At 49.4% G+C, this 14774-nt stretch overlaps 1 protein-coding gene across 1 annotated transcript in view; it reads left to right on the forward strand.

Moving 5' to 3' along the window:
• The window catches only part of LOC138454181 (C-Jun-amino-terminal kinase-interacting protein 4-like), a 993589-nt gene that overhangs the window by 276557 nt on the left and 702258 nt on the right, over nucleotides 1-14774 (forward strand). The window contains exon 4 of the mRNA XM_069607022.1: nucleotides 8440-8528. Within this exon, the coding sequence (XP_069463123.1) occupies nucleotides 8440-8528 (89 nt within the window). The remainder of the gene's footprint in view (nucleotides 1-8439; nucleotides 8529-14774) is intronic.

Raw genomic sequence — 14774 nt, forward strand, 5'->3', positions numbered from 1 at the left:
CGTCGTCTTCGTCAAAAAGATCGAAGAAATGACGCCACAGGTCTCCCTCCACCTCATCGTCAGACGAGTCTCCATAAAAGATGAAATGCCCCACGAAACATTCATCTACCGAAGAGTGGGAAGCATTCAGGGTCAAAATTATGGAGGTGTTTGAGAAAGCGAAGCCTCGGTCCGTGCCTTCTTCGGAAGCCGGCCAGGAGCGTCATCGCTCCGACACTCGCCCGCCCTCGAGCCCGGGTGATCGAAAAAGGAAGGCTAGGGAACCTTCCAGGATGCCGAGTGAAAAACGCTCAAGTCGAGTCGACCGCTCGAGGTCAATCGCGCCGTCCGAAACCCATCATACCTCGAAGGGAAAATCTTCGAAGGTCACGTCGAAGCAGACCCTGTCGACGACCACGATGTAGTCGACGCCGTTATCGACGTCGACGCCGAAACCCTCGGTGCCAAAGGCTCCAGCCAAGCCAGGGAAGCCAGAAAAAGAGAGGGATAAGGTTACAAAACCTGTATTGTCCTCAGAGCCAGGTACTAGACCTCTTCCTCCTCCTCTCCCAGAGAAGGTTTTCAAGCCTCTCCCCAGAAAGGAGTTTTTCAAATCCCTGACCTCAATTTTTGAGGAACAGGAGAGATCGGATGAGGAGAATGTACCTTTTTGGGCTGGAATATGGCACCCCAAATGTCCCAGAATGCTTGATTTCAGAAGAAAGCAGAATGAGGGACTTGGTGGAATCATTACACAATGCAAGTGGCATTGACACATCTCCTGAAAACAACTTTGGCAGACCAGAACCAGGCGAGCATGCCAGTCCATCATACCGACAATTAATGACAAACGTAGCAGATTACTTAGGATGGGCTAAACCATCAGCCCAATTCATCCAGGATGATTTAACAGATATATTGGACCATGGTCCCACCGAAGACCCAGTACTACCCTTTCATGTAGCCCTGCAAAATAGGGTGGCCAAGAATTGGGGAAACTCCGGATTCTATTCCTCCGGTAAATAAATCCCTCACCTCAAAATACCGCCCGGCCAGCAGCGACCCCGGCTATCTGTCCAAACACCCAACTCCCGAGAGTCTGGTCATACAGGCAGCCACAGCTTCTAACAAACTTGCATACCCGTCTATCCCTCCAAACAGGGACGAAAAGCGTGTGGATGGTTGGGCACAGAAGGTACTTTCAGCCGGGAGCATGGCATTAAAATCTGCCAACTCCACATGTGCCTTTCTTTGGGAGTGCATTGCAATGGCGGCGGAGCACATACCAGAAGGGGAAGAACTGCAGATAGTGCAGTCCCGGGAGGATAGCTCAGCGGCAGCGTGCGCGTCTTGGAAGCAAGACGACATGAAGCAACACAGGTTCGATCCCCGGGTCCGCGCTTAGAAACCTCTGGGTGTTTAAGCGCGTTATAAATACGTAACTAAGACAAAAAAACTATTCCTGTAAATGCGCCTCGATGCCTGCGGGCTGTGTGAGCGCTTTATAAATGTAATTAATTAATTAATTAAGCAGGTCCATGGGCACTAGTACAGTAATGCGCAGATTTGCGTGGTTACGGAAGTCAGGTTTCGCACCGGACGTACAGAACCGCCTTCTGAACATGCCTTTTGACGGGTCTCACCTTTTTGGCAACAAGGCTGACGAGAGCCTTGAGAGGTTGCATACCTCAAAAGCAGCTGCCAAATCTTTAGGAGCTGCTATTAGGCAACCTCAGCCTTTTCGTGCTCAAGGACAGTCCTGGAGGGGATGATCCTATCATTACTACACCTCATATGGAAAGGCGAGAGGAATGGCCAGTCAAAGGGGCCAGAAAAAGGCCACTCGTGGTGGACGAGGAAAACGTGCTAAACCAGCTCCAGCTGAAGCCTCTCTGCCATCAGCGGCTGCAACATCCGCCACAAAACCGCTTTGAGGACTTGCATCACAAAACACCTGTAGGGGGCAGGCTGTCACAGCATCTGCAAGAATGGCGAGCCATTACTTCAGATGTTTGGGCTCTAGAAATAATAGCCCAAGGTTACTGCCTTCCTTTTCTAACACAACCTCAAAGCAATCCACCAGGGAGACACCCGTTGAAGTCTTCAAACCCGCTCCTACAGCAGGAAGTTTTAACCCTGCTTGAGATAGACCCAGTACCTGCAGCAGAGAGGAACAAGGGATGGTACTCCCCGTATTTTATTATCCCCAAAAAGGACGGAGGACTGAGACCAATCTTGGACTTAAGAAACTTGAACAAGTTCCTCAGAAAGGACAAGTTCAAGATGGTTACCCTTTCTCAGATCCTTCAGGCCCTTCAACGTCAGGACTGGTTGGTGTCATTGGACCTCCAGGATGCTTATTTTCATGTGCCGATTCATCTCAAGCACAGAAAATACCTGAGGTTCATAGTTGGTGACTCACATTATCAGCTTTGAGTCCTGCCTTTCGGGTTGATCTCCGCCCGAGGGTCTTCACCAAGTTAATGGTAGTGGTGGCAGCGCACCTCAGGAGAGGGGGGATTCATGTCTACCCCTACCTGGACGATTGGTTGATCAGAGCGCGTTCTGCTGAGCAAGCACTGGATCATCTGAAAGTCACCTGCCACTGCCTCCACAAACTGGGCTTCTCCCTCAATTTCAAGAAGTCACAGATGACACCTTCCCAACAGCTTCAGTACATAGGAGCTGTATTGGACACGTCCTTGGGAAAGAGCCTGCCTCCCAAGTCGAGGGCTCAAGACATTCTTCAGATGGTTTCCAAATTCCAAAATGCCCAAAATCTCCAGGCTTATGACTTTTTAAGGTTGCTTGGCCTCATGGCATCCTGCATCTTTCTGGTGCCAGAGGCACGCTTGAGGATGAGATCCCTTCAATGGGCCCTAAAGACTCAGTGGTCCCAGTTCTCGGGTCAAATGACGGATCTTCTTCAGATTCCGAACAAGGTCAGACAAGACCTTCTATGGTGGACCTGTAGAGAGAACATCCTAAAAGGAGAACCTTTTTGGCAACCATGGCCGGAGATCACAGTAGTGACGGACGCCTCACTCCTGGGGTGGGGAGCTCATGCCAACGATTTGACAATCAACGGTCGTTGGTCTCCATCGGAGTCCAAACTACATATCAACCTTTTAGAGCTGAGGGCAATCAGACTAGCGCTGAAGGCCTTCCTGCCATCTGTCAGGGGAAAAAATGTCCTGATAATGATGGACAACACAGTGGCCATGCACTACCTAAACAAAAGAGTAGGTGTGGGGTAACTACCCCTGTGCAGAGAGGCAATGCAGCTCTGGTATTGGGCGATTCAGGAAGGAATCTCTATAACAGCAATTTATCTAGCCAGGGAAGAGAATATGACGGCAGATGCTCTGAGCAGGCAGAGCACGGTATCCCACGAATGGGAACTGGCTCAGGAAGTCATTCAAGAGATCTTCGCCCTTTGGGGAACCCCTCAAGTAGACCTGTTTGCAACCGCAATCAACCGAAAATGCAAAAGGTATTGCTCAAGGGAATTTCCCCCGAGAGGAGCCCTGGGAGACGCGTTCGTGGTGGAGTGAAATTTCCCACTATTGTACACGTTCCCTCCAATTCCCGTCATTCCTCAGGTCATCAGGAGGCTGAGAAGGCTTTGGAGCCGTATGATCCTAATTGCCCCGGATTGGGCCAGGAGAACGTGGTACCCGGACTTTCTAGACATGTCCATCTGTCCTCCAGTACGTCTTCCTCAAAGAGAGAACCTTCTCTCTCAAATGGGGAGTCAGGTTCTCCATCCAGAGGTCAAAACGCTCAACCTTCATGCTTGGTATCTGAAAGGCTGAGATACAGGGATTGGAACCTTCCAGATGACGTTATGGAGGTGTTGTTTTCGGCAAGAAGGCCAGCAACAAAGTCTCTATACCGTTTACGTTGGAAAAAGTTTTGCAACTGGTGCAGAGAAAAGAATGTCGATCCTTTTCTATGTTCTATTCCGAAAGTATTATCTTTCCTTCTGACCCTAGCACATAGAGGTCTGAATATCGGAACAATAATAGGTTACCTTGCGGCGCTTTCCATTTTCAAGCGCTCATCGGAAGAATTTTCCTACTTCAAAATTCTTTTGATAATACAATTCTTAAAAGGACTTACGAATGTGTTTCCTCCTCACCCATTTCAAGTACCGATCTGGGATCTAAATTTAGTCCTAAAATTCTTAATGTGTGCTCCTTTTGAGCCTATGCACACGTGTCCATTAAGATTACTAACGTGGAAACCAGCCTTCTTGGTTGCTCTAACATCAGCAAGAAGAGTGAGCGAATTGCAGGCACTGTCTTCTGGGCCACTCTATACTGTGTTCCATAAGGACAGAGTTGTGTTGAGGGTGAAACCATCATTTTTACCGAAAGTAATATCTGATTTTCATTTAAGTCAGAAAATTGTCTTACCCGCGTTCTATCCTCCACCCCATCCTTCGAAGGAGGAGGAAAGATTACACAGGTTGGATCCGAAATGAGCTTTAAGCTTTTACTTCTCTAGACTTTCCAGACTTAGAGTGGACAACCAGCTGTTTATAGGTTACACAGGAAGGAAACTGGGTCAATCGGTGACAAAACAGACAATTTCACGCTGGTTTGTGCTTTGCATTTTAGAATGCTACAGACTAGCTCAAAAAGACCCTCCGGAAGGGTTAAGGGCTCATTCCACCAGAGGCATCGCCTCCTCCATGGCCCTTCAAAGAGGTGTTCCAATAAGATCCATTTGCGAAGCAGCAACTTGGTCTTCGCTACACACCTTCTCAAAATTCTATAACCTGGATGCTTCCTAGAGTATCGAAAAATCTACCCCCTCCTCCAGAGGAATTGTCCATACTGCTTTGGGAGTCTATCTAAGATTAGGAATACGTTGGAGGACATAATCCACTCGAAGAACAAGTTACTTAACTGGTAACGTTCTTTCGATTGGATGTTCCTCCAACGTATTCCTCATCGCCCTCCCAGCATACCCCTCTGTAGATTTTTCCGGGTTATTGCCATCTCAAATCTCGCAAGGCTCATACCTGTCTGCCGGCACAATCTACACAGTACAAGATCAAAGATAAAAAGGGGAAAAACAGAACTGAGGCCAACGGGCGCTGCGCCTGCTACTTATACACCCGATGACGTCACCCTCGACGGAGTCCTTCGAGGGACCATCGACTCGACGTCATCGACGCACGGCGCCCTCTGCCGAAAAAATTTCCAAAGAGCAGCAAAGCTGGATGGAATACATCTAAGATGAGGAATACGTTGGAGGAACATCCAATCAAAAGAACATTACCAGTTGGTAAGTAACTTGTTCTTCTGGACTTAACACTACAGCACCACATAAAGGACAACAACTTGAAAGAAGAGCCCATCTCTTCTCCATTACTGCCTCCTGGTGCTGTCCAAAACAGTGTACACATGTTGCCCCACAGTACCTTAGGGAGACAGGTCTGCCTCCCTCTCTTTTGCTCACTAGAGAACCTACTTCCTTCTTCATTCTAGCAAGATTGGCCTGTTTCACTGGAATCCCACAAGAGCCATCAATATCGCAGGTGTGCCTCACTTATGTAAGTAGGTCTACCCATCACAGCAATATGGTCACTGTTTTCCTTTTCTTATGCTGCCGCCTGGATACTGGCTCCTTTGCTGCCCCTCGCAGACACAACTGGTTCCTACAGTCACTACTGGCCTTCCTTGGCCTGGGTTGGCCATGCAGACTCCAAACTGAGACTTGAATGCCTCACGCAACAAAGTTACTGTCTGCCCCTTGCAGACCCGATAGGCCCCCAGGACCTGGTGCTGCCTTCTCAACAATACCTTGTCAGTCATTCAAAGCATTCCATGCATACAGGGCAGGGTGCAGGGAAAGACCAGACACAACACAGGGCAATGGTTTCCCTCTGCCGCTTTGACTAAGAAGTAGGAATATAGTCTAGATGATGGTTGCAGGAACTGGGATAAGGAGGAATGATCAAGCAGAGCTATTTTCTCTGAACATTTGGTGGGTACCCCACCTGTCCTCTGTGCTTTCACGGACCATGAAACTGGAAGCATCCGATATTCATGGTTGCTGCCAGCAGATCAATATCTGGAGGCACTGGCAGACCTATGGCCAAAACCATGTTTAAACTTCTGGGACGAAACTCAGGATGCCCACACAGATTGCAGATGTAGACATGACTGGAGAGGATAACGTGATGGAAAAACGCAGGTGGCCAAGAGTGGGGCAAGGATTTGGCTTGGGAAAGGGCAGAGACGTGAGATGTGGGCCAAGACAGGGAATAGTGGAGGGGTGGGGGGGAGTCACACATGGTGGGACCTCAGGCGGTGAAAGTGTAGGGACTAAGGTACTGGGATTTAGTGGGGTTTATAGGGACAATGTACTGATAGTGAAGTAGTGGATTCGAAAGGTTGTAATGAGCTCTGTTGGGAAGCAGCGTAATGAAGGGCGCTTAAGGGTGTGAACTCTGACAGTTAAGGTGCAAGTTGCTATGGGGGTAGAGGATTTTTCTTTTGCTTGTTTCCTCTTGTTTTTTTTTTTCCATTCTCTTCGTTGGCAGGTCAAATGAAAAACAGTGGTTTTGATGCTTTAGTTCTGATAGAGAATCACTTTATCAAGATCATTCCAGTCCTCCAAAGTCAGAGGGATTCCACTTGTGATCCCGAATACTTGGGCTATCTCTGAGGCTGCTGAGAGGAGCAGCATTTAGTTTGCGGTCGTTGAGTTTATAAAACTTGGAGCATGGTTTGTGCTACTGTGGTACTCATTTTGGCATAGTACTAAAGGCCAGTCGTGTTAGAAGGATCTCTTAAGTCAGGATCATATGAGAGCAATGCTACTGAAAGTATGACAGAATTGTTTAAAAATCTAAAGTACTGCCACAAATGTGCCTTGTGTGAGGGGACGGACATAGGAGACAGTGTTGTTCGTTGCCCAGCTGCTTTTATGTAAATCATAAGGGTCATTGGACAAATGCCTCACTAGCCCTTAATCTGTGAGGAGTTTCCCTGCCTCAACACAACTAACTAATGTATCAATCGTAGTTAGGATGTCAAAAACAAACAATCCTTTGCCTGAAACCTAATCTGACCCTCGCACTTTATATGCTACAAAAATGCACTGCAAGGGAAAAATGTCTTTTGGCTATTTCTTTCCAGCCTGGTTCAGTTCTGTGAGTTAAGGTTCCAACAGGTGGAGTAGCAACCAAATTATTTCAAATGAAAATGCCAAGGGGGACAATCCACTTCCCCTGTCCTTCCTAATCCTTTTCTTTAGTGTCACTATGTTCTCACAGTTTTTACATAAGTCTTTCATTCAGTGAAGCATGAATCTGTTATTTGAACAGATTATTTACTGTGTTTCGTTTTGACCCATAGCCTTGGTATTTGTTATTCAAGGCTTATGTATTCACTTCCCTTATCTAACTTACTTGGATCACTAGTTTAGTGCTGATGGTTTCCCAAAAACTGGTATGAGGAAGATTAGTGCTTTTAGTGATTACAAGCAAATTCCCTGCCTTTAATCAGCCACCATTTCCTGTAAACCCCAGCCGGAAAATACCTTATAAGTGACTTTAACAGTTACCTTTTCCACATAGCACTGCCCCACGACTTGTTTCTCAGTTTTGGTGTCGGTCAAGGCAATCAAAAGATCTTTGCAGCAGGTTCCCGGCTCCACGTTGCCAACACCAGTCATCAAAGTCCTGGCTTTCTGGTCTACTTCTACAGGGCCTCATAAGACTCAGGCATTCTCTGCAGCCTGTGACGTGGAAGGCATCCGTCACCTGTACGTTCGTAGTCTTCCCTGCAGTTAACCGGAAGCTTGTGGATGACCACGAACGCTCTCCATGTTTGGTTTCCGCGACTGATCGTTCTTGGACTGGGTGTGTTCCTGTTTGCGAACGCAGCCTGCATTCACACGGCTGAGCGCCTCTTCCACACCCAGCAATAAGCTGCGGCAGCTTTGTCGCACTACATCAATACTGTTCCTTCGGGTAGCCCGTGTTTCGGTATACCCTTGCTCGCAAGAGTTTCTCTCACTTCCTGCCTTACCTGGCTCTTGCGACTCAGTTGAGCATATCATTGTCCCGAACAATTATTCTTATTTATTTGTTGTTCGTTCTTCGTTCTGCTTCAACCACTTCTTCTACTACGTCCACCACTCCACACACTCGAGTTTTCTCGTTTCTCGCTTTTTATTGGTTTTACATCATCACTGATATTAACAAGACTAGAATGTGGCATGTGATTTTCTCCTTGTCTTACTCCCCCGTCCACATGGTGTTTCCTCGTCCCAGTACTTTAATTCCACATGCATGGTGTTGTATTATAGAAATACACGTATACATATGGTATTTGTGTCTTCTCCTAATGGGGTACGGTGGCTACTTCTAGTAACTTATGCATGTAAAACATGATGGTTCCATGCTTCGCCTACTTTGTGACAGTTTACACATTTTTTCAGATGGTGACGAGTTACAAGGAATTGAAGTACCAGAGAGCTGTATCTTTGGAAGCGGGCCGGCAGTCTGCACCAACCACGCCGCGTGACAGGTCTGTGATTTGAATGACTGAATGATTAAATGTATCCAGTGCCTAGTGTCCAATGGTACAATTTCATGATGTTTGGATGAAAGATGCAGAACAGCAGGAAGAAGCTTTCCTTTAGGCATCATGAGGAGTTACCATCACAAGGCATCTGAGAAGACGATGTTTTCAAGAAGTCTCAGCAAAGTTGTGTTCTTAAGCTGTTGCCATAAGGTTGAGAGAAGTGATTCTGATTTTCAAAATGTGCAAACATGTCGGAGCCCCTTGACTTAGAACTGACATAGCCAAATTACCTATTCTTTGGGATTGCCCCCACTCAGGAAAGTCTACAACCACTTTTTAGGTCACTGTACCTTTCACGGATAACAAATATCCATTTGTAAATCGGTCTGGATGCACTCACGCGCAGGCCATCACAGAAATGCTATGCAATTCTCCTCTGAAAATGGGTACCATGTTTCTGCCTTGTTTGGCGTTGTCAGTGAGGTGAAGCTGTGCCTCTCTCAGAAGAGTGAGCAAGGGGTCCACTCCTTGCCCACTGTCTGTGTGGGTGCTTAATTGCAGCTATGAAACACATTTTTGGTGCAATAAAACTTCTCAACCAAGTGTGCCCCTTGTTGTGTATAGAAAATGTAAAGCTAAGTACTAACTGTCACAGATGGCCTCACTAACACACCAACTCCCAAAGCCAGTTTGAGGTTTTTATTTGTATTATGTTTTGTGAAAGGGGCTCAAAGGGCCACCGCTCTAGCTCGTGCTCTCATCTAAACAAAGCAAGACCCTCCCTAAACCAGGCATCCCTACACCCAATGTTAGTATCTATTGGTGGTTAACCCCTATTGTGTTGTTCTGACTAGCCCTCTGTGAGGGCTTAAAAACAGTTGCCCTATCTAAACTCCCACTCACCTCACATGCACCCGCGCAACACAGAACCACTTGCTCTCACAAACCAATAACTGACCACCTCTGCAAATCACCTCCACTCTTCTTCGTTCTTCTGGTCTCTTAGTCTGACACCTCCTCCTCTGACCTCAGCCGAACACCCCAGACCTTCCGGTTTCCTGTCCCCCTTCTTATTCCCCCTCCTTCTCCCATTGGTTTTCTTACCCTGGCCAATCACGCCCCATCTTCCACACATGGCAAGTGTAACAAATACCAAAATGCATAAAAAGGAGGCTAAGCCCTACTCCTTTTTTCCTCGCGTGTGCACCAATATTCCAGGATAATGGCGGCCCAAGTTGTAAAGTGTTCCAGTTCATGTCAGAGAGCTGTGCTGCGGCTAAGTCCAAGACGAGTATTGTAATATCTCTTCTTTCTTTGCCAGGGAGCTGCTCGGAGCCATATTATTTAATAGTCCATTTTGTGGAGCTTTACCACAGCCTCTGGAGCGTAGCATGTTCTGGTGTTACCTGGCATGCTGCCGCATTCCTTGCGTCTGCAAATGCTCTTGGCTGCTCTGCATAGTGGCCCTCTACCTGCTGGTTTTAGAGATTTGGTAACAGGAATGGCCTGTCTGGAAGCTCTGGTCGGCTGTTGTCGGTCTGTCCAAGCTGTTGCTGTATGTAGTTACCTGCAATGAAAAGAAAGAAACTGGCCAGCACTCTCATGGAAAGGTATGGGATGATACACAGCGGTACCGCCCAAACACATGCAGACACTTCAGGAGGGGACAGGAACTGGGGCTATCACTACTGCTTCCTTTCCTCTATGGGGTAAGGGGGACTCTAGCTTCCACCCTGGTAGATCTCCCACCCCAGGATGAGAGGGGTCCCCATTCCCTCCTGACAAGTTCAGTCTACTGGCCTCTTCGCGTAAGCTATTGTTAACTGTTTAGCTTTTCTTTCCCAAAAAAAAAAAGATTAGTAGTAACATATTGTTAATGTTGTTGGGATTCATTGTAGAAAATTGTAATGTGAAAAATATTATGTTACAAATATTGTAATGGGTGTCAAATGCAACGGGGTACATTCTTCCATTAGTTCCAGAGACGTAGCTGCTTGACCTGTTTAAAGAGAGATACGTTAAAGACTTTAGGCCGCTATATATGGCATCAATCATGGCTAGAAGGTGTATAGCAATGTATTGGGGAGGGAAACCGGCTCTGAAAATTGAACTCTGGATCAGAGACCTAGTCTTCTGCCAGAAGCAGGCAACAATGTATGCCGAATTGATGCCACTGTCCAGTAAGCCAAAGAATATACGGGGTAAATTGAGAGAGTAGTTTGCCAACATGCCAGATAAAGTTGCGGCTGGCTCAAGATAAGTGGGTCATCGTATATTGGCGAATGTAATTGTGACCTATCATTGATCTGTTTCTCAGTGTGTAAAATTGATTACCGTGGTGTATAATCTCCCCCATATGGTAATATACTCCTACGTCCTGTCCCCTTTCCTCCATACTTATGGGACATCTCTCCGTCCTGTGGGACGGGACCGGTGCACTTTGTAAAAAGCATCCACATTTTTTCCAAAAATGTGTCCCTCCTCTCTTTCCTGCGCGGGGCCCGGCACGCGGCCGTAACCCCGCCCACCTTGGCTCTGCCCCGCGCATCGCCCATCAGTCCTTCTCTCCGCACAATCGGGGGCCGGACGCACTTGCATTCTCGGAAGACTTTCTTCCCTGTTTTCCTCTCTGGCTCTCGCTAGCGTCCGTTTACTAGTCTGTCTATGTCTTTTAAACTAGATTTTCCAGACTGTTCATCGTGTCACTGTCGCTTCGCGAGGGCGGATCCCCATCCTCTTTGTTTAGAGTGTTTGGGTCCGGAACACCGTTGGGACTCCTGTTTTTACTGTGACTCCCTTTCAGTCCGGGTACTTCAACGTCAGTTGGAGCGGTGGGAGGAGGTGTTCGGGCGAACTCCTCCTTCACATTTTCAGGCGTTCATCGACGAGAAGAAAAAACGCCCGGTAAATTCTTTACTTTTCAGAGCACCCTGGCCGGGGAATACCTTTCGGGTTCCTCTCGGGCCGGGAGGGGGCGTTGATCGCTCTGTTACCGGAGTTCGCTCTGAGGTGCCTGTCGGGCCTAATAATTCTACCAGAGTTTTCTCTGAGGGTCTCCGTAAGGGGCCTGTGTTCACCGGAGTACGCTCCGAGGCCCCTCCTGTGGGGGCTGTTTGTAGACCCAGTTCTACTTAGTCGTGGGGTACCAGAGCTTGCTCTGAGGCCGCTCTTTCGGCTTCCCTCAAAGACAAAACCGGGGTGCGCCCCGAGGTCTTGGCTGGGCTTGAGGTTACCGAACGGATGTTCGAGGCCCGTGCCGATAAGGCTTCTACCGGGCCTAGGTCCGAGGTCCCTCGTACAGATGCTAAGGCTACCAACAGTTCTGAGGGGCCGGGCAAGGCCCTGTCGGTGAAAGTGGTTGCTCACCGTTCCCGCTCTTGTGGTGACACCAGATCTGTTGAGGGGGCAAAGAAGAAAGTTTCTTCTTTTACCGGCAGTGCCGAGGCCCTTCCTTCGAAGGCTCAGTTGGCGGTTGGTATGTCGCAGAAACATACCAGGCCTCATAGTACCGGCTCTACCGAGGTTCCTTACGTTAAGGCTAAAATTAAGACCCCTGACCCATCGACGGGGACCCCTGCCTCACTTCCTCACGTGCCGCAGTTCCCCTCAGATGAGGACAAAATGGTGGCCGTTCCCGCCACGACCACGGTGGCCATTTTAGGTACTAACCCTACAACTACGCCATCGGCCCCTGGTGTAGGGTTCGGTCCTTCGGGTGAACCTAAGGTCCCTTGTGCGCATCCTTACCGGCCGGTTTATGATTGAAATGCCCGGATGCCTCTTCCGCACAATGTTTCGTTGCCCGCGGGGGCGGCTCCCTTGATTTATGTGGATACGTCGGTGGAGGGGCCGGTGTGGCACCCTTCCCCATTACGTCCCTGGATTTGTTCACCTCATGAGAGGCCTCCTCAGGTTCCGAACCAATCTCCTGAGGACGCCTTTTTTTAGTAAATTTCAAGCGCTTATGCGCACCGACCCCATGAGGGAATATTTCAAAGGGCTTTTCAAGGAGATATGTCCACCTGCGCCTCCGGCTCCACCCGTTCCGCCGGTGGTCCTGCCGGCGCCTCTCTTGCCCGTGGTGCCTCCCCCTGCGCTTCCGCCTTTGCCACCATTGTCCCCAGTGGACAAGGCAGTGCCTGACACGGCTCAGCAGGATACTGACCTGTTAGATGACCCTCAAGGCGATCAGGACAACGAGGACCTTCCCCGCTCTATCAGCGCTTTCCATGACCGGGTGCTGGACATGAGTTTCTTAGATGTTCCGGTGCCCGAGGCACCTGCTCTGCAGGAGGGCGTGCTTTCTGGGGCGTTCACCTGGTCTCCTTTGGAGCGTACCGGCCTGTTCTTGCAGAAGGACCTTCTGGCCAAGGTCCGAAGAGTTTGGGAAAAGCCACACTCTTTTCGTCAATAAAAATATTGACGCGAGGTACAGGCTGCATTCTTCGAAAGAAGTGGCCTTGTCGTCTTGTCCGCCTCCCTCCTCCACAGTGGTGGCTGCGGCTACGTTGCAATCCAGACCTGCAGCATCCTCCTCCGCGACGGCTACTCAGGTCTTGGGAAAGGAGGACAAGCTCCTGGACTCCCTAGGGAGGAAAATCTTTGCCAATTTGGCCTTACAGCTCAGGCAGGCCAATGCAGAATTGATTTTGGCGGGAGCTAACATGCGGATGCGGATGTGGATGTGGAGAGGTCTGTTGGAGTTTGAGGAGCACATTCCGGTTGAGAAGTTGGAGGATTTCGGAGGGGGCCTTTCCGATGCCAGGGTCTTGGCCCAGGATCTCCTGGAGGCTGCGGCTCATCACGTAGACACCTCGGCTCGGGGTCTGATGCTTGGGGTCGATACCTCGCGGAAAGCGTGGCTGCATGCCACTAAGTTCTCGAAGGAGGTACAAGACAAGGTTCTGGACCTTCCATTTGATGGTAAGGAGCTTTTTCACTCTTCTACTGATGGAGAGCTCACCAAAACCAAAGATGGCACTCAGACGGCTAAATCATTGTCTGTTCTGGTTAAAGCTCCCTTCAAATCTCAAAGGCCATTGTCGCAAAGTCGACCTTCCTCTGGTCTTAGGGGCTTCCTCGACCGCAAATCTCGCAGAGTGGATACTCCTGCGGGGAATAACTGCCGTAGACGACAGCGTACGTGGTTTTTCTCCCGCTCCTCAGCCTCCTCATCAGGTTCAGGTGGCACCGCCACCGATAAGCCTGCCAAATGAGGGTTTTACGCGCTTGCACGAGACCCCGGTGGGAGGACGCATTGCGTCTCATTGGGAGGCGTGGCAGGCCATCACTGAAGACAGATGGGTCTTGTCAGTCGCTTAAGCGGGCTTCCGCTTACCTTTACCCCCTACCCCGCCCCTCCACCCTCCTTTTCAGCTGTCGGGCTCACCCTCCCTCAAGGCCGAGGTTCAGAAACTTCTGCACCTCAGAGCTATGGAACCCATTCCCCTTGGGGAGCGAGGGGAGGGCTTCTACTCCTGGCTGTTTACGGTGCCCAAACCCAACCAGGCTGGCCTGCACACCATCCTAGACCTTTCCCAGTTCAATCTTTTCCTACCCCAAGAGAAATTCAAGATGATCACGCCAGGCCCGATTCGCTCCTCTTTGCAGATGGGCGATTGGCTCAGCATGGTGGATGTTCAGGATGCGTACATGCATATCCTGATTTGGAATCCACACAGGAGGTATATCCGCTTCTCTTTGGGAGAGGAGCACTTCCAGCTTCGGGTGCTTCCTTTTGGCCTCAGTTCGGCGCCGCGTGTCTTCACGAAGATGATGTCGGTGATTGCGGCCTATCTTCGTCTCCAGGGTATCCATGTGTATCCCTATTTAGACGACTGGCTCCTACGCATCCCTTGTCCGTTGGCAGCAGCGGGCAACCTCCAGTCTCTCCTTCAGCTCCTGTTCCATCTTGGGCTGTCGGTGAACTGGCGGAAATCCTCCATTACGGTCTCACAGGACCTGACTTTCCTGGGTTTTCGTTGGAACACGATCGACTGCCGGGTGTATCTGACCGGGGACAGAATGGCAGATCTGTTTGCCACGTGTCAGATGTTTGCGCAGTCAGAGAGCATGTCGGCCTGGTGGTTCCAGAGGCTTCTGGGCCTTGTGGCCTCGTGTGTACTGGCTCTTCCTCTTGCTCGTCTCAAAATGAGACGGACCCAGATGGCTCTTCGGAGTTCCTGGTGTCAGGCTGTGGGCCCGGATTCCAAGCGGATAATTATTCCAGATTCCATGAGTGGACCTGGA

The sequence above is a fragment of the Ambystoma mexicanum genome, chromosome 1p, assembly GCF_040938575.1.
Source record: "Ambystoma mexicanum isolate Mex_15411 chromosome 1p, UKY_AmexF1_1, whole genome shotgun sequence".
NCBI lineage: Eukaryota > Metazoa > Chordata > Amphibia > Caudata > Ambystomatidae > Ambystoma > Ambystoma mexicanum.